Raw genomic sequence first — 23,950 nt, forward strand, 5'->3', positions numbered from 1 at the left:
TTTACTATGCCACCACTGAGGACAATAAACAAATGCACCAATCACTCTGAATATGCTTTCTTCTCTCTTGCGTCTCTAAAAGAGACAACAAGAACAATCATCAGCAACATACGGTAAAGAGTTGAAACAAACCCCACCATTGTCTGACTCATGCTCAAAGAAAAGCATTACAAATCATCATCGTGAGTAGTGAGACACTACTTTCATTTCACGTTTCCAAGTCAATAACTATAGAAATGATCCCTGAAAGTATAGTCTTAAGGGCGATAGGTTTTGATGACCTTTCTGAGTTCCATGCTTAATGTTTCCAAAGTTGGTGAGTGGCGCTAACAAAACAAATATGCCGTGATTTTTAGGATCAAAAACGAAAATGCTGTGAAATCAAGGCATATGCTGCTCTATGTGGTGTTACAAGTTTCATTCAGTAGAATGTATACAATCAAACATTTCATTGCAAAGTTCTCTTTTGATGTTTCCTCAATCTTACCAATAGTTGTAGGTGGAGAAAACTAGCTCATCTTTACTGTGTTTATTGAAATTGGATAGTAAAGGGATTAATGTCCAAGCCTCATAAACACGTTGACTTTTTTTACAGCATGCTCAACTAGCGATGGCAATCACATACGAATTGTTGACTTCAATGCCAAAATCGATCTGATTCCTCATGGATTTCTAAACAGTACAAACTAAATACACATCGTAAATCTTGGTTTGCTATGGCTCCATTAAGGACATGGCATTTCAATCAATTAAAAGAATAAACATATTTATTACGAAAGTCCTGCCACTCTGAACATGCTTTCTTCTCTCTTGCGTCTCTAAAAGAGAATAACAAGAACAATCATCAGCAACATACTGAAAAAGGTTCAATAGACCCCTCCAATGTCTGACTCAGGGGTTTAAAGAAAAGCATCACAAATCATCATCGTGAGAAGTGGAAAATAACTTTCTTTTCACGTTTCCAAGCCAAAAACTAAAGAAATATTCCCTGAAAGTATAGTCTTAATGCTGATTGGTTTTATTGACCATCTGAGTTCCATGATTAATGTTTACAAATATGCTGAGTCGTGCAAACAAAAACGAATATACTGTAAATTTAGTATCAAAGTGGAAGACCAAATCAAGTTCTGCGTAGTATTACAAGCTCCATTCATTAAAATGTAAACATTTGAATATTTCATTGCAAAAATTCTTGTTGGGTGCTTCTTTATCCTTCGTATAGTTGCAAGTGGAGAAAACGAAGTCTTCTTATCCTAATTGTGCTTCTTCAAATTGTACGATAGGGTAAAATCTGTCTGAGCCTAATGATTTTATGGTAAACGTTTTTACAATTTGCTCAATGAAGGACAATTCATGAGATTTTACTGATTGTAAAACAAATCAGAACAAAGACACCTCCTAAATTTTATTTTACTATGCCACCACTGAGGACAATAAACAAATGCACCAATCACTCTGAATATGCTTTCTTCTCTCTTGCGTCTCTAAAAGAGACAACAAGAACAATCATCAGCAACATACGGTAAAGAGTTGAAACAAACCCCACCATTGTCTGACTCATGCTCAAAGAAAAGCATTACAAATCATCATCGTGAGTAGTGAGACACTACTTTCATTTCACGTTTCCAAGTCAATAACTATAGAAATGATCCCTGAAAGTATAGTCTTAAGGGCGATAGGTTTTGATGACCTTTCTGAGTTCCATGCTTAATGTTTCCAAAGTTGGTGAGTGGCGCTAACAAAACAAATATGCCGTGATTTTTAGGATCAAAAACGAAAATGCTGTGAAATCAAGGCATATGCTGCTCTATGTGGTGTTACAAGTTTCATTCAGTAGAATGTATACAATCAAACATTTCATTGCAAAGTTCTCTTTTGATGTTTCCTCAATCTTACCAATAGTTGTAGGTGGAGAAAACTAGCTCATCTTTACTGTGTTTATTGAAATTGGATAGTAAAGGGATTAATGTCCAAGCCTCATAAACACGTTGACTTTTTTTACAGCATGCTCAACTAGCGATGGCAATCACATACGAATTGTTGACTTCAATGCCAAAATCGATCTGATTCCTCATGGATTTCTAAACAGTACAAACTAAATACACATCGTAAATCTTGGTTTGCTATGGCTCCATTAAGGACATGGCATTTCAATCAATTAAAAGAATAAACATATTTATTACGAAAGTCCTGCCACTCTGAACATGCTTTCTTCTCTCTTGCGTCTCTAAAAGAGAATAACAAGAACAATCATCAGCAACATACTGAAAAAGGTTCAATAGACCCCTCCAATGTCTGACTCAGGGGTTTAAAGAAAAGCATCACAAATCATCATCGTGAGAAGTGGAAAATAACTTTCTTTTCACGTTTCCAAGCCAAAAACTAAAGAAATATTCCCTGAAAGTATAGTCTTAATGCTGATTGGTTTTATTGACCATCTGAGTTCCATGATTAATGTTTACAAATATGCTGAGTCGTGCAAACAAAAACGAATATACTGTAAATTTAGTATCAAAGTGGAAGACCAAATCAAGTTCTGCGTAGTATTACAAGCTCCATTCATTAAAATGTAAACATTTGAATATTTCATTGCAAAAATTCTTGTTGGGTGCTTCTTTATCCTTCGTATAGTTGCAAGGTGGAGAAAACGAAGTCTTCTTATCCTAATTGTGCTTCTTCAAATTGTACGATAGGGTAAAATCTGTCTGAGCCTAATGATTTTATGGTAAACGTTTTTACAATTTGCTCAATGAAGGACAATTCATGAGATTTTACTGATTGTAAAACAAATCAGAACAAAGACACCTCCTAAATTTTATTTTACTATGCCACCACTGAGGACAATAAACAAATGCACCAATCACTCTGAATATGCTTTCTTCTCTCTTGCGTCTCTAAAAGAGACAACAAGAACAATCATCAGCAACATACGGTAAAGAGTTGAAACAAACCCCACCATTGTCTGACTCATGCTCAAAGAAAAGCATTACAAATCATCATCGTGAGTAGTGAGACACTACTTTCATTTCACGTTTCCAAGTCAATAACTATAGAAATGATCCCTGAAAGTATAGTCTTAAGGGCGATAGGTTTTGATGACCTTTCTGAGTTCCATGCTTAATGTTTCCAAAGTTGGTGAGTGGCGCTAACAAAACAAATATGCCGTGATTTTTAGGATCAAAAACGAAAATGCTGTGAAATCAAGGCATATGCTGCTCTATGTGGTGTTACAAGTTTCATTCAGTAGAATGTATACAATCAAACATTTCATTGCAAAGTTATCTTTTGATGTTTCCTCAATCTTACCAATAGTTGTAGGTGGAGAAAACTAGCTCATCTTTACTGTGTTTATTGAAATTGGATAGTAAAGGGATTAATGTCCAAGCCTCATAAACACGTTGACTTTTTTTACAGCATGCTCAACTAGCGATGGCAATCACATACGAATTGTTGACTTCAATGCCAAAATTGATCTGATTCCTCATGGATTTCTAAACAGTACAAACTAAATACACATCGTAAATCTTGGTTTGCTATGGCTCCATTAAGGACATGGCATTTCAATCAATTAAAAGAATAAACATGTTTATTACGAAAGTCCTGCCACTCAGAACATGCTTTCTTCTCTCTTGCGTCTCTAAAAGAGAATAACAAGAACAATCATCAGCAACATACTGAAAAAGGTTCAATAGACCCCTCCAATGTCTGACTCAGGGGTTTAAAGAAAAGCATCACAAATCATCATCGTGAGAAGTGGAAAATAACTTTCTTTTCACGTATCCAAGCCAAAAACTAAAGAAATATTCCCTGAAAGTATAGTCTTAATGCTGATTGGTTTTATTGACCATCTGAGTTCCATGATTAATGTTTACAAATATGCTGAGTCGTGCAAACAAAAACGAATATACTGTAAATTTAGTATCAAAGTGGAAGACCAAATCAAGTTCTGCGTAGTATTACAAGCTCCATTCATTAAAATGTAAACATTTGAATATTTCATTGCAAAAATTCTTGTTGGGTGCTTCTTTATCCTTCGTATAGTTGCAGGTGGAGAAAACGAAGTCTTCTTATCCTAATTGTGCTTCTTCAAATTGTACGATAGGGTAAAATCTGTCTGAGCCTAATGATTTTATGGTAAACGTTTTTACAATTTGCTCAATGAAGGACAATTCATGAGATTTTACTGATTGTAAAACAAATCAGAACAAAGACACCTCCTAAATTTTATTTTACTATGCCACCACTGAGGACAATAAACAAATGCACCAATCACTCTGAATATGCTTTCTTCTCTCTTGCGTCTCTAAAAGAGACAACAAGAACAATCATCAGCAACATACGGTAAAGAGTTGAAACAAACCCCACCATTGTCTGACTCATGCTCAAAGAAAAGCATTACAAATCATCATCGTGAGTAGTGAGACACTACTTTCATTTCACGTTTCCAAGTCAATAACTATAGAAATGATCCCTGAAAGTATAGTCTTAAGGGCGATAGGTTTTGATGACCTTTCTGAGTTCCATGCTTAATGTTTCCAAAGTTGGTGAGTGGCGCTAACAAAACAAATATGCCGTGATTTTTAGGATCAAAAACGAAAATGCTGTGAAATCAAGGCATATGCTGCTCTATGTGGTGTTACAAGTTTCATTCAGTAGAATGTATACAATCAAACATTTCATTGCAAAGTTCTCTTTTGATGTTTCCTCAATCTTACCAATAGTTGTAGGTGGAGAAAACTAGCTCATCTTTACTGTGTTTATTGAAATTGGATAGTAAAGGGATTAATGTCCAAGCCTCATAAACACGTTGACTTTTTTTACAGCATGCTCAACTAGCGATGGCAATCAATACGAATTGTTGACTTCAATGCCAAAATCGATCTGATTCCTCATGGATTTCTAAACAGTACAAACTAAATACACATCGTAAATCTTGGTTTGCTATGGCTCCATTAAGGACATGGCATTTCAATCAATTAAAAGAATAAACATATTTATTACGAAAGTCCTGCCACTCTGAACATGCTTTCTTCTCTCTTGCGTCTCTAAAAGAGAATAACAAGAACAATCATCAGCAACATACTGAAAAAGGTTCAATAGACCCCTCCAATGTCTGACTCAGGGGTTTAAAGAAAAGCATCACAAATCATCATCGTGAGAAGTGGAAAATAACTTTCTTTTCACGTTTCCAAGCCAAAAACTAAAGAAATATTCCCTGAAAGTATAGTCTTAATGCTGATTGGTTTTATTGACCATCTGAGTTCCATGATTAATGTTTACAAATATGCTGAGTCGTGCAAACAAAAACGAATATACTGTAAATTTAGTATCAAAGTGGAAGACCAAATCAAGTTCTGCGTAGTATTACAAGCTCCATTCATTAAAATGTAAACATTTGAATATTTCATTGCAAAAATTCTTGTTGGGTGCTTCTTTATCCTTCGTATAGTTGCAAGTGGAGAAAACGAAGTCTTCTTATCCTAATTGTGCTTCTTCAAATTGTACGATAGGGTAAAATCTGTCTGAGCCTAATGATTTTATGGTAAACGTTTTTACAATTTGCTCAATGAAGGACAATTCATGAGATTTTACTGATTGTAAAACAAATCTGAACAAAGACACCTCCTAAATTTTATTTTACTATGCCACCACTGAGGACAATAAACAAATGCACCAATCACTCTGAATATGCTTTCTTCTCTCTTGCGTCTCTAAAAGAGACAACAAGAACAATCATCAGCAACATACGGTAAAGAGTTGAAACAAACCCCACCATTGTCTGACTCATGCTCAAAGAAAAGCATTACAAATCATCATCGTGAGTAGTGAGACACTACTTTCATGTCACGTTTCCAAGTCAATAACTATAGAAATGATCCCTGAAAGTATAGTCTTAAGGGCGATAGGTTTTGATGACCTTTCTGAGTTCCATGCTTAATGTTTCCAAAGTTGGTGAGTGGCGCTAACAAAACAAATATGCCGTGATTTTTAGGATCAAAAACGAAAATGCTGTGAAATCAAGGCATATGCTGCTCTATGTGGTGTTACAAGTTTCATTCAGTAGAATGTATACAATTAAACATTTCATTGCAAAGTTCTCTTTTGATGTTTCCTCAATCTTACCAATAGTTGTAGGTGGAGAAAACTAGCTCATCTTTACTGTGTTTATTGAAATTGGATAGTAAAGGGATTAATGTCCAAGCCTCATAAACACGTTGACTTTTTTTACAGCATGCTCAACTAGCGATGGCAATCAATACGAATTGTTGACTTCAATGCCAAAATCGATCTGATTCCTCATGGATTTCTAAACAGTACAAACTAAATACACATCGTAAATCTTGGTTTGCTATGGCTCCATTAAGGACATGGCATTTCAATCAATTAAAAGAATAAACATATTTATTACGAAAGTCCTGCCACTCTGAACATGCTTTCTTCTCTCTTGCGTCTCTAAAAGAGAATAACAAGAACAATCATCAGCAACATACTGAAAAAGGTTCAATAGACCCCTCCAATGTCTGACTCAGGGGTTTAAAGAAAAGCATCACAAATCATCATCGTGAGAAGTGGAAAATAACTTTCTTTTCACGTTTCCAAGCCAAAAACTAAAGAAATATTCCCTGAAAGTATAGTCTTAATGCTGATTGGTTTTATTGACCATCTGAGTTCCATGATTAATGTTTACAAATATGCTGAGTCGTGCAAACAAAAACGAATATACTGTAAATTTAGTATCAAAGTGGAAGACCAAATCAAGTTCTGCGTAGTATTACAAGCTCCATTCATTAAAATGTAAACATTTGAATATTTCATTGCAAAAATTCTTGTTGGGTGCTTCTTTATCCTTCGTATAGTTGCAAGGTGGAGAAAACGAAGTCTTCTTATCCTAATTGTGCTTCTTCAAATTGTACGATAGGGTAAAATCTGTCTGAGCCTAATGATTTTATGGTAAACGTTTTTACAATTTGCTCAATGAAGGACAATTCATGAGATTTTACTGATTGTAAAACAAATCAGAACAAAGACACCTCCTAAATTTTATTTTACTATGCCACCACTGAGGACAATAAACAAATGCACCAATCACTCTGAATATGCTTTCTTCTCTCTTGCGTCTCTAAAAGAGACAACAAGAACAATCATCAGCAACATACGGTAAAGAGTTGAAACAAACCCCACCATTGTCTGACTCATGCTCAAAGAAAAGCATTACAAATCATCATCGTGAGTAGTGAGACACTACTTTCATTTCACGTTTCCAAGTCAATAACTATAGAAATGATCCCTGAAAGTATAGTCTTAAGGGCGATAGGTTTTGATGACCTTTCTGAGTTCCATGCTTAATGTTTCCAAAGTTGGTGAGTGGCGCTAACAAAACAAATATGCCGTGATTTTTAGGATCAAAAACGAAAATGCTGTGAAATCAAGGCATATGCTGCTCTATGTGGTGTTACAAGTTTCATTCAGTAGAATGTATACAATCAAACATTTCATTGCAAAGTTCTCTTTTGATGTTTCCTCAATCTTACCAATAGTTGTAGGTGGAGAAAACTAGCTCATCTTTACTGTGTTTATTGAAATTGGATAGTAAAGGGATTAATGTCCAAGCCTCATAAACACGTTGACTTTTTTTACAGCATGCTCAACTAGCGATGGCAATCACATACGAATTGTTGACTTCAATGCCAAAATCGATCTGATTCCTCATGGATTTCTAAACAGTACAAACTAAATACACATCGTAAATCTTGGTTTGCTATGGCTCCATTAAGGACATGGCATTTCAATCAATTAAAAGAATAAACATATTTATTACGAAAGTCCTGCCACTCTGAACATGCTTTCTTCTCTCTTGCGTCTCTAAAAGAGAATAACAAGAACAATCATCAGCAACATACTGAAAAAGGTTCAATAGACCCCTCCAATGTCTGACTCAGGGGTTTAAAGAAAAGCATCACAAATCATCATCGTGAGAAGTGGAAAATAACTTTCTTTTCACGTTTCCAAGCCAAAAACTAAAGAAATATTCCCTGAAAGTATAGTCTTAATGCTGATTGGTTTTATTGACCATCTGAGTTCCATGATTAATGTTTACAAATATGCTGAGTCGTGCAAACAAAAACGAATATACTGTAAATTTAGTATCAAAGTGGAAGACCAAATCAAGTTCTGCGTAGTATTACAAGCTCCATTCATTAAAATGTAAACATTTGAATATTTCATTGCAAAAATTCTTGTTGGGTGCTTCTTTATCCTTCGTATAGTTGCAAGTGGAGAAAACGAAGTCTTCTTATCCTAATTGTGCTTCTTCAAATTGTACGATAGGGTAAAATCTGTCTGAGCCTAATGATTTTATGGTAAACGTTTTTACAATTTGCTCAATGAAGGACAATTCATGAGATTTTACTGATTGTAAAACAAATCAGAACAAAGACACCTCCTAAATTTTATTTTACTATGCCACCACTGAGGACAATAAACAAATGCACCAATCACTCTGAATATGCTTTCTTCTCTCTTGCGTCTCTAAAGAGACAACAAGAACAATCATCAGCAACATACGGTAAAGAGTTGAAACAAACCCCACCATTGTCTGACTCATGCTCAAAGAAAAGCATTACAAATCATCATCGTGAGTAGTGAGACACTACTTTCATTTCACGTTTCCAAGTCAATAACTATAGAAATGATCCCTGAAAGTATAGTCTTAAGGGCGATAGGTTTTGATGACCTTTCTGAGTTCCATGCTTAATGTTTCCAAAGTTGGTGAGTGGCGCTAACAAAACAAATATGCCGTGATTTTTAGGATCAAAAACGAAAATGCTGTGAAATCAAGGCATATGCTGCTCTATGTGGTGTTACAAGTTTCATTCAGTAGAATGTATACAATCAAACATTTCATTGCAAAGTTCTCTTTTGATGTTTCCTCAATCTTACCAATAGTTGTAGGTGGAGAAAACTAGCTCATCTTTACTGTGTTTATTGAAATTGGATAGTAAAGGGATTAATGTCCAAGCCTCATAAACACGTTGACTTTTTTTACAGCATGCTCAACTAGCGATGGCAATCACATACGAATTGTTGACTTCAATGCCAAAATCGATCTGATTCCTCATGGATTTCTAAACAGTACAAACTAAATACACATCGTAAATCTTGGTTTGCTATGGCTCCATTAAGGACATGGCATTTCAATCAATTAAAAGAATAAACATATTTATTACGAAAGTCCTGCCACTCTGAACATGCTTTCTTCTCTCTTGCGTCTCTAAAAGAGAATAACAAGAACAATCATCAGCAACATACTGAAAAAGGTTCAATAGACCCCTCCAATGTCTGACTCAGGGGTTTAAAGAAAAGCATCACAAATCATCATCGTGAGAAGTGGAAAATAACTTTCTTTTCACGTTTCCAAGCCAAAAACTAAAGAAATATTCCCTGAAAGTATAGTCTTAATGCTGATTGGTTTTATTGACCATCTGAGTTCCATGATTAATGTTTACAAATATGCTGAGTCGTGCAAACAAAAACGAATATACTGTAAATTTAGTATCAAAGTGGAAGACCAAATCAAGTTCTGCGTAGTATTACAAGCTCCATTCATTAAAATGTAAACATTTGAATATTTCATTGCAAAAATTCTTGTTGGGTGCTTCTTTATCCTTCGTATAGTTGCAAGTGGAGAAAACGAAGTCTTCTTATCCTAATTGTGCTTCTTCAAATTGTACGATAGGGTAAAATCTGTCTGAGCCTAATGATTTTATGGTAAACGTTTTTACAATTTGCTCAATGAAGGACAACAATTCATGAGATTTTACTGATTGTAAAACAAATCTGAACAAAGACACCTCCTAAATTTTATTTTACTATGCCACCACTGAGGACAATAAACAAATGCACCAATCACTCTGAATATGCTTTCTTCTCTCTTGCGTCTCTAAAAGAGACAACAAGAACAATCATCAGCAACATACGGTAAAGAGTTGAAACAAACCCCACCATTGTCTGACTCATGCTCAAAGAAAAGCATTACAAATCATCATCGTGAGTAGTGAGACACTACTTTCATTTCACGTTTCCAAGTCAATAACTATAGAAATGATCCCTGAAAGTATAGTCTTAAGGGCGATAGGTTTTGATGACCTTTCTGAGTTCCATGCTTAATGTTTCCAAAGTTGGTGAGTGGCGCTAACAAAACAAATATGCCGTGATTTTTAGGATCAAAAACGAAAATGCTGTGAAATCAAGGCATATGCTGCTCTATGTGGTGTTACAAGTTTCATTCAGTAGAATGTATACAATCAAACATTTCATTGCAAAGTTCTCTTTTGATGTTTCCTCAATCTTACCAATAGTTGTAGGTGGAGAAAACTAGCTCATCTTTACTGTGTTTATTGAAATTGGATAGTAAAGGGATTAATGTCCAAGCCTCATAAACACGTTGACTTTTTTTACAGCATGCTCAACTAGCGATGGCAATCAATACGAATTGTTGACTTCAATGCCAAAATCGATCTGATTCCTCATGGATTTCTAAACAGTACAAACTAAATACACATCGTAAATCTTGGTTTGCTATGGCTCCATTAAGGACATGGCATTTCAATCAATTAAAAGAATAAACATATTTATTACGAAAGTCCTGCCACTCTGAACATGCTTTCTTCTCTCTTGCGTCTCTAAAAGAGAATAACAAGAACAATCATCAGCAACATACTGAAAAAGGTTCAATAGACCCCTCCAATGTCTGACTCAGGGGTTTAAAGAAAAGCATCACAAATCATCATCGTGAGAAGTGGAAAATAACTTTCTTTTCACGTTTCCAAGCCAAAAACTAAAGAAATATTCCCTGAAAGTATAGTCTTAATGCTGATTGGTTTTATTGACCATCTGAGTTCCATGATTAATGTTTACAAATATGCTGAGTCGTGCAAACAAAAACGAATATACTGTAAATTTAGTATCAAAGTGGAAGACCAAATCAAGTTCTGCGTAGTATTACAAGCTCCATTCATTAAAATGTAAACATTTGAATATTTCATTGCAAACATTCTTGTTGGGTGCTTCTTTATCCTTCGTATAGTTGCAGGGTGAGAAAACGAAGTCTTCTTATCCTAATTGTGCTTCTTCAAATTGTACGATAGGGTAAAATCTGTCTGAGCCTAATGATTTTATGGTAAACGTTTTTACAATTTGCTCAATGAAGGACAACAATTCATGAGATTTTACTGATTGTAAAACAAATCTGAACAAAGACACCTCCTAAATTTTATTTTACTATGCCACCACTGAGGACAATAAACAAATGCACCAATCACTCTGAATATGCTTTCTTCTCTCTTGCGTCTCTAAAAGAGACAACAAGAACAATCATCAGCAACATACGGTAAAGAGTTGAAACAAACCCCACCATTGTCTGACTCATGCTCAAAGAAAAGCATTACAAATCATCATCGTGAGTAGTGAGACACTACTTTCATTTCATATTTCCAAGTCAATAACTGTAGAAATGATCCCTGAAAGTATAGTCTTAAGGGTGATAGGTTTTGATGACCTTTCTGAGTTCCATGCTTAATGTTTCCAAAGTGTTAACAAAACAAATATGCCGTGATTTTTAGGATCAAAAACGAAAATGCTGTGAAATCAAGGCATATGCTGCTCTATGTGGTGTTACAAGTTTCATTTAGTAGAATGTATACAATCAAACATTTCATTGCAAAGTTCTCTTTTGATGTTTCCTCAATCTTACCAATAGTTGTAGGTGGAGAAAACTAGCTCATCTTTACTGTGTTTATTGAAATTGGATAGTAAAGGGATTAATGTCCAAGCCTCATAAACACGTTGACTTTTTTTACAGCATGCTCAACTAGCGATGGCAATCAATACGAATTGTTGACTTCAATGCCAAAATCGATCTGATTCCTCATGGATTTCTAAACAGTACAAACTAAATACACATCCATGGCATTTCAATAATTTAAGAAAATAAACACATTTGTTACAAGAACCCACTTACTCTGAACATGCTTACGACTATGTCCAAGCCTCATAAATTTGGTGAAGATTATTGCCGCATGCTGAACTAGTGATGAGAATCAATATAAAATTATTGATGTCATGCTATTATCGGTTAGATTTCCAAACTGTTTAAACTAAATACGCATCCTGAATTTTGGTCTAATATGGCACCATTAAGGACATAACATTTTCATTAAACTAAAAAAGGTATATTTGTTACAAAAACTAATGCATCAAACACTCTGAACATGCTTTTTTCTTTTTTGCATCTCTAAAGGAGTACATTCATCAGCAAAATGAATGTATGTCAATGTCTTACTCTTGCTAAAAGAGAGCATTACAAATGATCAATTTGAGAATCACTTTCATTTCTTGTTTCTTTTTTTTAAATCTTCAAGTGATCCCTGAAAGTGGTAACAAAAGTTGTATCATAATTTTACATGGTTACAAAGAACGTAACTGTGTTTGTTTGTTTTTTTGTAAAATGCAACCTTGCCTTAGACTGCTTCATATTCGGTCGAGTGAGCTCACAGAGGCATTTACACTGTAAGATAAATGGTTATTGAAAGAAATCACAGTTTTTATTAATTATGTATTTTATTTAATTGATTACATACTTCACAGAGTCTGATTCCAATTTATATACTGGAGAAGCCAAGTCAAATAAAGAAGACATTTAGACATTTTATTAGATCTCTCACTCAATAGCCATATGAAAGAAATAATCAGAAATGTATAGATTTAATATAGATAGAAAAGAAATTATGCTGTTAAGCTTATTCAGAATGAATTGCTTAAATTTAAGATGGTAGGGTGGTAGTAGCCAAGTGGGTCAATGGGTCAGTCAGTTTATCAGACTGTGGTTGGATCAATCAAACCTACCACTCTTCCTTTTCAGGGAAAGCAAGAGGAGTGGCCATACTACCGCATAAATCTGTTCCTTTTGTACATACAAGTGTAGTATCTGACACTAATGAGAGATTTGTTATTGTTACTAGCCGAATTCATAACACTTGTGTTGCTCTAATTAATATATATGCCCTCAATTATGACGATGAGGGTTTCTTTAAATGTCTCTTTTCAATGATTCCCGATCTGTCTACACACTATCTAATATTAGGGGGTGATTTCAATTGTTGGCTTAATACCCACTTGGACTGCGCTTCTTCTGCAGTTTGTGCTCCTTCTAGGTCGGCTATGGTTATTTTATCTTTTATGAAAGAATATGCTGTTTCTGATGTCTGCTGTTTGTTTAATCCTACTAAATGTGAATACTCAGTTCAAGTTTACCATACTTTTACATGTATTGATCTTTTCTTGGTGGATAATAGATTACTTGCATATATATCACATTGCAAATATGATGTCATTGCCTTATCAGACCATGCATCAATCTCAAATTTATTTACACTAGAACACCGTGACGACTTAATACTTGGCTTCTTTTGAACGAAGAGTTAAAAAATTTACTTATTTGTTAGCCTCAATAAAACCCCTGATATATCACCGTCTCTGTTGTGGGAAACCCTGAAGGCTTATAATAAGGGAGGAGACCATCTCTTACTTAGGCTATGAGAAAAAAAGCGCAAACAGACTGAGTTGTTGCAGCGTATTTCTCATTTGGATAATGAATCCCCAGACTTATACAAGGAGCGTCTCTCTGTGCAAGCAGAGTATGACGCTCTTACAACACATCAAGCTACAGAAATGATACTTCAATTCAGATCTAACTATTATGAACATAAAGACAATGGCAGCAAGTTATTGGCACACCAGATACGTCTGACAGCAGCATCCCGTCAAATACTACAGATTCAAACACTATCGGGCAAAATATGTCTCTTTACTCCTGATGTCTCCATTATTATGGCCCCATTATTACTAGACTCTGGCTGCCTTCCTCAAACCCTTTCACAAGCCACCATCTAACTCCATTTTTGAAAAAGATCCTTTCTGTTGTTTGTCCTACTGCCTTACTGAAGCCTTATTGAACCTTTCCTCTACTCTACAGATGAGTGCATCTTCTCCCCAAACTCAGTACTCTGTTTAATGGTGGCACAAGGAGTTCTCCATCACAACCTCGAGATTATGAAAAAGTGAAGTCCTCAACCGTATTCTTTGGTGAACAATTTTAGAGGCCCTAAAGAGCACATGCAAAATTCAAAATTGCCCATCAAAACTTTAAAGGCTAATTTTTTTAAGTCTAATTTTGTTCCTTGCTGTCTAAGGTTCGAGAGGATTGTGAACGGTGGTCAATTCTTAATCGGTCCCTGACCTCAAGGTGTTAATACAGTGAAAATTAATATTCTACCATGTTTTTCTTACTTATTTCAATGCATACCAATATTTCTGCCTCAGTACATTTTTCAGAAAGTTGACTCTGTGATCTCTGAGTTTATCTTACAAAGACCAAGAAAACTTGGTAACTTGGTGGGTTAGCCTTACTTTATTATTGGGCATCTAATATTAGGTTCCTCAAATAATGGCTTCAATCCGAAGCATCAGATGCTCAAATGAATTGGTTGTCAATAGAAGCAAATTTGGTCAAACCTGAATCTCTGAAAGCTTTAGTGCACTCTCCTATTCTGTCTTCCACTTTGCCTAATACCAAGAATAGGATTGTTAAAACTTCTCTCAGAATCATGGTGCAGTTTAAACATTACTACTTGTAACAAACTTCTTCCACCTATGCCATGCTGGCTGCAAATCACCAGTTCCCTCCATCTTTGGTTGATGATCTGTTCTCTATGTGGTCAAAAGCTGGCATTCAGTTTTAAAGACCTATACATAGACAATGACTTTGCCTCTTTCTAACAACTGCTTCATAAATATTCTCTTCCTCAGCATCATTTCCTTTCCTCATTATACTTTTCCCACATTATCCAATCTACCCCCAGACTCTGTTTTAGATGATCTTCCTAAACCAACTCCATCTCTGAAAGGTTTGGTTTCTTACATTTATAACTACATTTTTAATTTATGCGCTAATTCACTAACCCCTCTGAAGACACTTTGGGAGGAGGATTTGGGACAGGAAATTCCTGATGAGGATTGGGAGGCAATTCTGCTGCGAGTTCATGGATTATCTATTTGCACTAGACTTGGTCTCATACAGTTTAACCGTTCATATTACTCTGTGGTTGTCACAAATCTATGAAGGCAGTCTATGTCTGCAGTCCTCTGCCAATAATATTCATATGTTCTGGCATTGCCCTTCTTTACACCTGGACTGAGATATTTGACATGTTTTCAGAATGTGTGGGGACAAGAGTAGAGCCCAAAACTCTTGGGGCATTGTTTGGGTTTTTCTCCTCACATCCTTCAATACCTGCCCATCAAAGGGATGCACTGGCTTTTTCTACTTTACTGGCAAGAATATTAATTACAACAAACTCGAAATCCTCTAAACCTCCCAGCCAAATTCACTGGATATGAGATATTACTTTTACTTCGTTAAACTGGAAAAGATAAAGACTTTCACTGAGGGGTTCCCTTAAGACATGTAAAAAGATTTGGGGTCCTTTTCTCAATCTGGTTAAGAGTAAGAATTTCCCTTCTGTTCCTGGGTGATACAGTTCATGTCTCGGTGGAGCTCTGCAGTGGAGGTTTTCATTTTTATTTATTTATTTGTTTGTTTGTTTGTTTGTTTTTGTATAGGTTGATTGTGGGGGCGAGTGTAGGCTGTTTTTTGTGTAGTATCTGTGTGTGTGTGTGTGTGTGTGTGTGTGTGTATAAATATATATGTATGTATGTATGTATGTGTATGTATATTTATTTTTCTTTTCCTTTTGTTTGGTTTAGTTTTTTGTATAGTTTTATTTATAGCTTTTTTTTTTGTTGTTGTTGGGGTCTAGATTGGGGATTGTTTGAGCTGTTTTCTTTTGTAACCTCTTGAGAATATTGTTATTGCTCATGCTCAAATTCCTATGAACAAAGTTTTAAAAAAAAAAAAAAGTAAGCAGCCCCAATTCCAAAGGTTTTGTCTTAGGACAAATAAGAAAAACATTCTTCTCTTTGAAAAAACAAGTGGCAGTTTGTGTTACTTTTGCCCACTAAGTGTCAGTGTTGCACCACATAGTTTAACTATACTGAGTGCACAGTAATTCTTACCTAAGAAATGAAAGAAACGTTTAGAATATATTAATAAATGAATGTGAAAAGGTAGGAGTGAGGCGGGCTTGTATATATTTAATGAACAATTTCTCAAAGCATTTTCTAATAAGTGGCATGAGTGCTGCCGGTCTTCAGTCTGCTAGCTTGTATTTGGATGGCTTCTTCGGAACAGAGATGATTATATAATATAGAACTAACAAAATGCCAATAATATTAAAAATTAGGCTGTTTATTGTGAATGTTTGCATGCCGTTGGTAAATAGAGATGAGAACATAAACATTATAATATACATGATATACCACTTCATGACCCAGAAATGGACTAAAAATTTTCATCCTCAAATATATGTATAAAAACTACACCCTACAGAATTTACAAGAACTTTGAAAACTCCTCCCAACACAATCATCATGAAAGGTTGTGTTTTGTTATGATGGTTGTGTTTGAATTATGATCTTTAGGTCACAAATAATAAATAAGATTTTTACTAAGAATACAAGTTTTTAATACTCTAGAAATGAACAGAAACAAAGACAAACAATTTTATTTCAGAGTTCTCTCAATCATCATATGATCTTTTCTGCATGTGCTCTGCAAGGCTTCTAGAATGGTTCACCAAACTTCAAGGAAAGAATATGGTTGAGGACTTCACTCTTTCATAACCTGGAGGTTGTGATGGAGAACTCCTTGTGCCACCATCAAACAGAGTACTGAGTTTGGGGAGAAGATCACTCCAAAATGCACTCATCTGTAGAGGAAAGGTTCAATAAGGCTTCAATTGTCCTACAAGACCCAGAAAACCTATGGAAATACAGAGTGCACATGCACCCTGAAAGTATCAGGGCATCAAAGTGCATCACTTTTTCTTATGTTACAAGGTTATTCCAGATCAGATTTGAGTCCACCTGTGGCTCTGGGTTTTTATAAATATATATATATATATGTGTGTGTGTGTGTGTGTGTGTGTGTGTGTGTGTGTGTATATGTGTTTATATATACACACACACACACACATATATATATAAACACACATATATATATGGTTTATATATATATATATATATATGTGTGTGTGTGTGTGTGTGTGTGTGTGTGTATAGTGCCACAGTTGACATGTCAGAGCACAAACCAAGCATGAAATCAAAGGATTTGTTTGTAGACCCCTGAGATATAATTGTATCAAAGCATAGATCTAGGGGAGCTTCGTGGAGAAAGAACAACCTTTCAGAATGTCTAAAGCACTCCATTAATCAGGCCTGTATGGTACAGTGGCCAGACATAATCCACTCCTCAGTAAAAGGCACATGATGGACTCAGATCACAAGAATCACGACAGCTAAGCATCGTGTCTGGAGGAAACCAGGCACTACTTATCATCTGGCCAATACATCTCTACAGTGAAGCATGGTGGTGACAGCATCATGCTGTGGCATCAGGAACTAGGAGCTTTCTGTTCAAATCCCAAGCCATTAAGGTGCCACTGAGCAAAGCATTGTCACCCCTCACTGTCATGGCTGCACACTGCTCACCAAGGGAGATGGGTTAAAAGCAGAGGAAACATTTTGTTGTGTTCACCGTGTTCTGTGTTGTGTTTCACAATGACTTTCACTTTCACAATGACATTTACTTTAAGCACACAGCTAAGATAACAAAGAAATGTCTTAGTCCAGACAAGCAACATTATAACTGAAATCAATGTTCACCATACAATTGTTTTACAACTTGTATATTTTTGTTTGTGTTTTATTTTTGTTTTACCGTTTTTTTTATTTGTCTTTTTAATTTACTTTATTATCATCACTGTCATTATCAGGCATTGTGTGTTGGAAGGTTGAGGTTGAATAAAGTTGTAACATCAAAATGTCAGAACAAGCAAAGCACTATATGTACTTGTTATTACAGAGCAAAACTATTTAAATTGTATTTATCAAATTATTTAACATCCATGTATGTATGTATGTATATGTATACCAAAGCTGGAACTGTACTGGTTGCCCACCTCTTGGTGTCCTTGGATCTGAGACTGGATAAATGCTGCTAGGATGTTGGTGGTCAAGGGCAGGTAGGTCAAGATCAGCTGTGTTTCTTGATGCAGACAGAACAAGGAGAAGTAGCTCCTCAGCTCCATGGTGACTATAGCGTTCTCTTGCTGTAAAAGAAGAGTTGGGGAGTAGAGAAAAGACCGATAAGTAACAAAGCAATTGATTCATGCATTTTTTAAAAGTGAGGACTATGCTGAAGTGTGACACCTGTCTGAGGCGTGACTCTGGATTCTCTAAGAGATCAGTCAGTGGCTCAGCCCTCCTCCTTTGTAAGGAGCGCTGATGTTCCAAAAAAATTCCATTCTTGTGACGATCACATAGATCCTAACATCCACACGCAAGAAAATGAAACAGTGTAGAGAAGGGCAATGACAGTGGATTGCTTTTTTATCAGCTCTGCACACTTGATTGTTAAGCATAATCCTGAATGGATTTGAATCTGATCTGATATATAAGCATAGAAATATGTTGACAGATGCTCACCTTGTATGACTGCAGCAAATCCAGAAAAATGCTCAGTTTTTCCACAACATCCTCCTCTTCTCTTGCACCCTTTGAAAATCAGGACTTTTAGAAAAAATGTGTCTTGAAGTTTCCATAATTCTTACTGGGATACACTGTGAGTATGGTAATAGGATCTACCTGTATCACAGCTTTATCTGCAAGCACCCTGAACTCTTCTGACAGGCCGTGTAGGGACTGCCGGTGCTCTTTCCAAGATGGATGCAAAATGGCAACCTGGGGAGGCTGAGATGCATCTGAGCCCAAAGCTCTAGAATAATAGAATACACAAATGGGTTTTGGTTGTAAGATGTAAAATGTCATTCGCATTGGAAGTAATCTGCACAGACAGATATAGGCTCTTGCCTGAGGTCCTTCCCAAACATGAGCAAGTCAGCAGAGTTTTCCCGAGTGCGCTGGGACATCCTCTCTGTCACGTCACGGAGCTTCTGGAAGCTGCTGTGCATGTTGCAAATGAACTCCCGGCTGGCCTCCGCCTGGCTCTGTATGTCATCTGGAATGTATCCCTGCAAAAACAGACATTCTTGCTTCAGATTCTTTATGTGTCTAAGAGCCTGAGGTCTGCCTCTGCCTTAAATCTGTGAATGGAGACCACCTGGTCATGCCTCCACATTATATATAATGTAACATACCTTGACATGCGTTGCCAGGGGACAGGTCATGTACTCATCACCTGCTCTTTTAAAAACCTCCCGTAATTTGACTTGAACATCCTAGGATTAAGAACAGCAGGCAGTCAGGATACAGTGCTTTTAAAACACCACCCGTCAATCATATTTAGCTTGGGTGCCAAAATATAAAATTCAAAAACATGGATAAATGTATTAATTCTTTGTTTGTGTGTTTCTCTCTTTAGGTCAGTAAAGGGGCTTGCATCAGTGGGATGTTATACATAAATGCACATATGCGAAAATGTGGAAAAACTTTAACTTAAAAAGAGTGTACAGAACAGAAATGCTAGTGTCAGCAGAGACAGTGCTAGCCCCATTTACCACGCTGCTTGCAGTCATGAAGACTTTCACAAGTTCATCTACAGAGAGGATTGGGTGTCGAATCACCAAGGTCATGAACCTCTGTAACGCTCGGCAACGGCCCTCAACGCAGTCCCTCTCACAAGTGGAGTTCAAGACTGTGGATCCAAATGATTGGCATTGGGACATGTCATACAGCAAAGTTATGTACACATCACCACATCACCATCACTCACACAATAGAAACCAAAGTCGAAGGTCATGGTTGAATATGAAGCATAAATATGAAGCAATTACTACATTTTTGGATTATTAAGCAGCTGACCATATATGAGAAGCAAGGGTTTGTGATGTAGAGTGATTCTCTTTTCCTTACTTTGTTTCAGGACATGTTTCGAAGGTAGTGGAGGGACCATCCTGTAAATGAACTTCTGGAGCAGCAATGTGTGGAGGACACTAAAGTCACTGTATCTGCGAATGACTGGCAGTTTGTAATGCTGGAGCAGACCAAAAACATGAAATTGAGGCATCAAAGCAAGAACACAGACAAGATCACTGTATTGCAGTGTGTATGCCAAAAGCAGTTAAATGCTATAATCATTTAAGAAAATAGATAATTTTTTTATTTAGTTTAGTTGAGACTGCTTATTGTCCCTCTACCTTGCTGAAGAGTTTGTATTCAACATGCTTGAGGAAAAGAATTCCCTTTTTCTCCGGGACAACCTCCAGCTTCACTCCATCCCTTTGAAGCAAGTCAGCCAGATTTGGGGTGTCCACCAGCGGGCCTCCCCGAGCCACATGCATTTTGGGTGTGGCCAGCCAACGTATGGAGAGGTAAGAAGACCTTTGATGGAAATAAAAGGCACAGTTAAGATACAACTTCAGCCTTGTGTTGTTGAGACCGGATTATAGAGCTGTTTGAAAAAAGGCTGAAAAGTGTGTGTGTGTGTGTGTGTGTGTGTGTGTGTGTGTGTGTGTGTGGTGCTCCCTTGGATAGTTTCCAAAGGTTCTGAGCATGCAAGCTGCCCAATTTCAGGTCGTAATGAAGGAAAGGATTACAGATCTCCTACCTTGACACACATAAGAAGGTGAAGGCACTGTGAGGAAAAACAGCTGGCCAGGACTTAAGAGTAATTTTTTACTACAACAAAATTATTGTGAAGGTTTAAAGGATCTTTTTTTGTTCTCTTTGACACCTAAAACATAAAACCTGCGTACAACTAAAAATGTCACTGTACCTAGAATAAAACCTCAGTAAATAACTTTTATTGAATGTTAGGTAAGTAAATAGATTGTTATTAACAGTTTGTGACACTGGTTGGTGTTTCAGTCAGTGTCAAGGCAAAAGGAGGCCAGCAGGTGTGGAAAATCGCTATCCAGGAGGGATTAGACCAGGGCTTTGGTTCACCATATCACTCCAGAAAGACGTATCTGTGTTCATCTGATGTGGGTTTAATGAGTGCGGTGTCAGCAAACATTTAAACTATGACTTGACTGAAAGGAACAGGCCATGAGACAAGCCAAGAGTCAAGGTCCTCCTTAAACTGTAACAAGATAAAATGTTTGCATATGTTACAGAGCTCAGCATTTCAAACAGATAAGTTTTTAAAATACAAGACTCGCCCCCACACAAGTGTATCATTTAATTGAGAAGAGCCCTTCAGCATTTCACTTGCAATTGTAATTTTTTTTTTTGGACCCAACTCACATTTTGACATCTGCAAAATATCCATGCAAAGTAACATCTGCAATAACACAGAGCATAGGGAAAGGCACTGTGCAGTTGGAGTGAATAATACTAATTCAATCAGGATAGTTTGCGCTGAAATGCCATTGTGTTCTAATGGAATCTAGTGACGGAATGGCCTGATTTAATTGACCCTTTGACCAGCAAATGGACAGACAGTGACATCAGCCAAGTGTTTGTTGGTACAACACACACACACACAGATACGCCCTACAGCCCTAGACAAACTTCTTTTTCTCCCATACATGTAAGCAGTGTTTTCAGAAATATAACATAGACGTGCGATTAACATAACATCAAGTTATGGCTATTTAAGAAAGATTTTAAACACACCTTTCAGTATGAGAACAATAATTTATATTATCCACATTAATAGGGTTAAATCAATTGATATTCATATTACCTTACTGGTCAGACCAAAGGTGTGACTTTCTTGAAAAGACTTCTACAGTCAGTGAGTCCACTGTGCTGGTGTGGATTATCCTGGAAGTACAGAGACTGGATTTCTTCCACCTACTAACACAGCAATCAGGGCAAATGCTTTACAGCATGAGAGTCTGGTCAGGAAGTTCCATCATGCTGTACTGCTGTCAAGACAACTGAATAAGCCTTGAGTCTGTAATTAATATTTAGAAATGTCAAATACACATATGATTATAATAATTACAAATGTCAAATATAGATAGAAAGATAAGGATTCTTGTGCTTCCTTATCAACAGATATAAACCATCTCTTAGCCTGCACAATGCTTGTATGTCCTGATTACAGCATAAGAGAGTCAATCTGTAGTTTAGAATCTACAACAGCTCCATACCTTATTCCCTTTATTTTGGACTCAGTCGGTACATTGCCTATAGCCCACAGTCCACGCTTCTTCAGTCAGCCTGTTGTCAACCAGAATAAAACAACAGGTTGACAATCAGAGAAAGAGAGAGAGAGAGAGCAACAAGCAATAAGCTGTAATCAACCTAAGCCGATCGGCAGAAAACCACCTCGACCTCCTCGGACGCGCAGGGGTATTACCTATTACGTCAGGCAGAGCCAGGGTGGACAGCTCTGATTAAGCATCTGGGGTCTCCTTCTTCATCCTCATGCACGGTATGCATGTCCAGCTGGTATGGATATGCACGTGTTCATGAATTCTTGATCTCTGTTCATGTCTTGCAGTCTCATCAGTGTGGGATAATCCGCAGGATCCGCTGCCACGGTGGCTCATCGATGCAGCCCAGCAGAGAGCTGTTCCACTTCAGTACGGCCAGTAACTCCCCACACACCTCTACACTTTTACAGCTGCGCCATCTCAGATGGGTCCTTCATAAAGCATTCATGGAAATCAAGCAATGGACTGTCCTTCATGTGAAAAAAGACAGATTGCCTTCTAAAGTGCCCTTTTTTTTCTGTGCTCAATAATCAAGATAGGCAGTGGTGGCCTAACGGGTATGGTTGCTGACCCTAAATCAGGGTGCTTCTCCTGGCTGCCCACTGCTCCCTCAAGGAATGAGTTAAATATAGAAACCACATTTCAATGTGTGCACTGGGTGCTGTGGTGGGTCACATTTGAAGACTAATCACTTTCAAATTTCAAATGTCTACTTTTAATGTTCCCAATGGGAACAAAGTCCCAGTAAATAAATCACTAATGAAAAAAACAGCGAATCCAAAACAAATATATTTCAAAACAGATTAATCATGCAGCTACAATTCGAGTCAAACGTTTGGATGCCCCTACTCTGTAGCATTTACAGAGATAGAGGTCATTTTGAAGAATCCAATGCAAGAAACATATTTAGTTAATTTGTAGCAGGAGAAAGTGAAGTATGTTTGATCATTTAAAGCTGATTCATGAGATGCAACTGGAATGTATGAATAACATATTAAATTAAATGAATTGCTTTTTTGTCCTTTATGCAAAGTAATCCACCCTTTTGGATTAATCCACCCTTTTAACATCCATGTGAGTAAAAGTACTTGAATTTGCCTTCAACTGTCAAAAGTAAAAGAACCATTACTTTTTAGGACTAGTGTCTTACTATCAACATTTTGTGCTTAATGTCATTAATGGGTTCATTTTATGTGTAAAGACTTAATGTCACTCTTTACATAATAGAATATAATTAATTACTCTAATATACATAAGTACAACAAAACTGAAGGCAAATCATTTCTATTCAGTTGAACCATGTTTCTATGAAATGATCTTGTGGTTTATTTAAAAAGTTGATTAAACTGCGTTTTTTTCTGTCCACTGTTTCTGAATTTAATCATTCAAATAGCGACCTCTAGTGGTCTGTGAGTTGCCGTCGTTAGAAAATAGGGATGGACCAAAAATTTGGCCAACTAAAAGTTTTGATTGAAAACAGCCAGAAATGCATATTTGGTTTTGGACTGGAAGACTTTTAAACATGAAACAACACACTCGCTGTTTTCTATGGCATGTGTGTGATTTGAGGTTTTATAATAAAAGACGGGGTGGTAGTAGCCTAGTGGGCAACAAACTTGCAAATGAACCAGAAGACCCAGTTTCAAACCCCA

General features: G+C 36.6%; 1 protein-coding gene and 17 non-coding genes across 24 annotated transcripts; all 18 read right to left on the reverse strand.

Annotated features, from left to right (window-relative positions):
• Nucleotides 1-40: 40 nt before the first annotated feature.
• Nucleotides 41-259, reverse strand: LOC114787286 (small nucleolar RNA U3). The gene has a single exon (XR_003749402.1). It is a non-coding gene; the product is annotated as a small nucleolar RNA U3 (small nucleolar RNA).
• Nucleotides 260-783: 524 nt separating this feature from the next.
• LOC114787209 (small nucleolar RNA U3) lies at nt 784-1,004 on the reverse strand. Its single transcript, XR_003749344.1, has one exon. It is a non-coding gene; the product is annotated as a small nucleolar RNA U3 (small nucleolar RNA).
• A 445-nt stretch (nt 1,005-1,449) lies between these two features.
• On the reverse strand, nt 1,450-1,668 carry LOC114787287 (small nucleolar RNA U3). The gene has a single exon (XR_003749403.1). It is a non-coding gene; the product is annotated as a small nucleolar RNA U3 (small nucleolar RNA).
• A 524-nt stretch (nt 1,669-2,192) lies between these two features.
• On the reverse strand, nt 2,193-2,413 carry LOC114787210 (small nucleolar RNA U3). Its single transcript, XR_003749345.1, has one exon. It is a non-coding gene; the product is annotated as a small nucleolar RNA U3 (small nucleolar RNA).
• Nucleotides 2,414-2,859: 446 nt separating this feature from the next.
• LOC114787288 (small nucleolar RNA U3) lies at nt 2,860-3,078 on the reverse strand. The gene has a single exon (XR_003749404.1). It is a non-coding gene; the product is annotated as a small nucleolar RNA U3 (small nucleolar RNA).
• Nucleotides 3,079-3,602: 524 nt separating this feature from the next.
• Nucleotides 3,603-3,823, reverse strand: LOC114787189 (small nucleolar RNA U3). Its single transcript, XR_003749324.1, has one exon. It is a non-coding gene; the product is annotated as a small nucleolar RNA U3 (small nucleolar RNA).
• Nucleotides 3,824-4,268: 445 nt separating this feature from the next.
• LOC114787289 (small nucleolar RNA U3) lies at nt 4,269-4,487 on the reverse strand. Its single transcript, XR_003749405.1, has one exon. It is a non-coding gene; the product is annotated as a small nucleolar RNA U3 (small nucleolar RNA).
• Nucleotides 4,488-5,010: 523 nt separating this feature from the next.
• LOC114787211 (small nucleolar RNA U3) lies at nt 5,011-5,231 on the reverse strand. The gene has a single exon (XR_003749346.1). It is a non-coding gene; the product is annotated as a small nucleolar RNA U3 (small nucleolar RNA).
• A 445-nt stretch (nt 5,232-5,676) lies between these two features.
• LOC114787269 (small nucleolar RNA U3) lies at nt 5,677-5,895 on the reverse strand. The gene has a single exon (XR_003749386.1). It is a non-coding gene; the product is annotated as a small nucleolar RNA U3 (small nucleolar RNA).
• A 523-nt stretch (nt 5,896-6,418) lies between these two features.
• LOC114787212 (small nucleolar RNA U3) lies at nt 6,419-6,639 on the reverse strand. The gene has a single exon (XR_003749347.1). It is a non-coding gene; the product is annotated as a small nucleolar RNA U3 (small nucleolar RNA).
• A 446-nt stretch (nt 6,640-7,085) lies between these two features.
• LOC114787290 (small nucleolar RNA U3) lies at nt 7,086-7,304 on the reverse strand. Its single transcript, XR_003749406.1, has one exon. It is a non-coding gene; the product is annotated as a small nucleolar RNA U3 (small nucleolar RNA).
• A 524-nt stretch (nt 7,305-7,828) lies between these two features.
• LOC114787213 (small nucleolar RNA U3) lies at nt 7,829-8,049 on the reverse strand. The gene has a single exon (XR_003749348.1). It is a non-coding gene; the product is annotated as a small nucleolar RNA U3 (small nucleolar RNA).
• Nucleotides 8,050-8,494: 445 nt separating this feature from the next.
• LOC114787178 (small nucleolar RNA U3) lies at nt 8,495-8,712 on the reverse strand. The gene has a single exon (XR_003749313.1). It is a non-coding gene; the product is annotated as a small nucleolar RNA U3 (small nucleolar RNA).
• Nucleotides 8,713-9,236: 524 nt separating this feature from the next.
• On the reverse strand, nt 9,237-9,457 carry LOC114787214 (small nucleolar RNA U3). The gene has a single exon (XR_003749349.1). It is a non-coding gene; the product is annotated as a small nucleolar RNA U3 (small nucleolar RNA).
• A 448-nt stretch (nt 9,458-9,905) lies between these two features.
• On the reverse strand, nt 9,906-10,124 carry LOC114787177 (small nucleolar RNA U3). Its single transcript, XR_003749312.1, has one exon. It is a non-coding gene; the product is annotated as a small nucleolar RNA U3 (small nucleolar RNA).
• A 523-nt stretch (nt 10,125-10,647) lies between these two features.
• On the reverse strand, nt 10,648-10,868 carry LOC114787215 (small nucleolar RNA U3). Its single transcript, XR_003749350.1, has one exon. It is a non-coding gene; the product is annotated as a small nucleolar RNA U3 (small nucleolar RNA).
• Nucleotides 10,869-11,316: 448 nt separating this feature from the next.
• Nucleotides 11,317-11,535, reverse strand: LOC114787180 (small nucleolar RNA U3). Its single transcript, XR_003749315.1, has one exon. It is a non-coding gene; the product is annotated as a small nucleolar RNA U3 (small nucleolar RNA).
• Nucleotides 11,536-16,347: 4,812 nt separating this feature from the next.
• On the reverse strand, nt 16,348-22,556 carry snx8b (sorting nexin 8b). Of its 7 annotated transcripts, none has more exons than XM_028973489.1 (12): nt 22,233-22,327; nt 21,821-21,933; nt 20,331-20,514; nt 20,047-20,167; nt 19,692-19,828; nt 19,332-19,412; nt 19,045-19,205; nt 18,820-18,949; nt 18,661-18,729; nt 18,385-18,501; nt 18,135-18,284; nt 16,348-16,883 (listed from the first exon to the last, which is right to left on the reverse strand). In XM_028973489.1, the coding sequence occupies exons 3-12, from the start codon at nt 20,472-20,474 to the stop codon at nt 16,758-16,760; spliced, it is 1,236 nt and encodes a 411-aa protein (XP_028829322.1). In that variant the 5' UTR covers nt 20,475-20,514; nt 21,821-21,933; nt 22,233-22,327; the 3' UTR covers nt 16,348-16,757. The 7 variants fall into 7 exon arrangements, with proteins under 7 accessions (XP_028829322.1, XP_028829325.1, XP_028829324.1 ...); XM_028973491.1 differs by lacking the exon at nt 16,348-16,883 and adding an exon at nt 17,207-17,656; XM_028973492.1 differs by lacking the exon at nt 18,385-18,501.
• Between the last annotated feature and the right edge of the window lie 1,394 nt (nt 22,557-23,950).

The sequence above is a fragment of the Denticeps clupeoides genome, chromosome 3 (assembly GCF_900700375.1).
Source record: "Denticeps clupeoides chromosome 3, fDenClu1.1, whole genome shotgun sequence".
NCBI lineage: Eukaryota > Metazoa > Chordata > Actinopteri > Clupeiformes > Denticipitidae > Denticeps > Denticeps clupeoides.

What these genes read in the sequence shown, in the direction of transcription:
- snx8b (XM_028973488.1), bottom strand. Translation starts at nt 20,474, where the DNA reads ATGCATGTGGCTCGGGGAGGCCCGCTGGTGGACACCCCAAATCTGGCT. An exon ending in AATACAAACTCTTCAGCAAG is followed by an intron (nt 20,168 to 20,330) that starts GTAGAGGGACAA and finishes GGTCTGCTCCAG; the next exon opens with CATTACAAACTGCCAGTCAT. An exon ending in ATGTTTGGGAAGGACCTCAG is followed by an intron (nt 18,950 to 19,044) that starts GCAAGAGCCTAT and finishes CTATTATTCTAG; the next exon opens with AGCTTTGGGCTCAGATGCAT.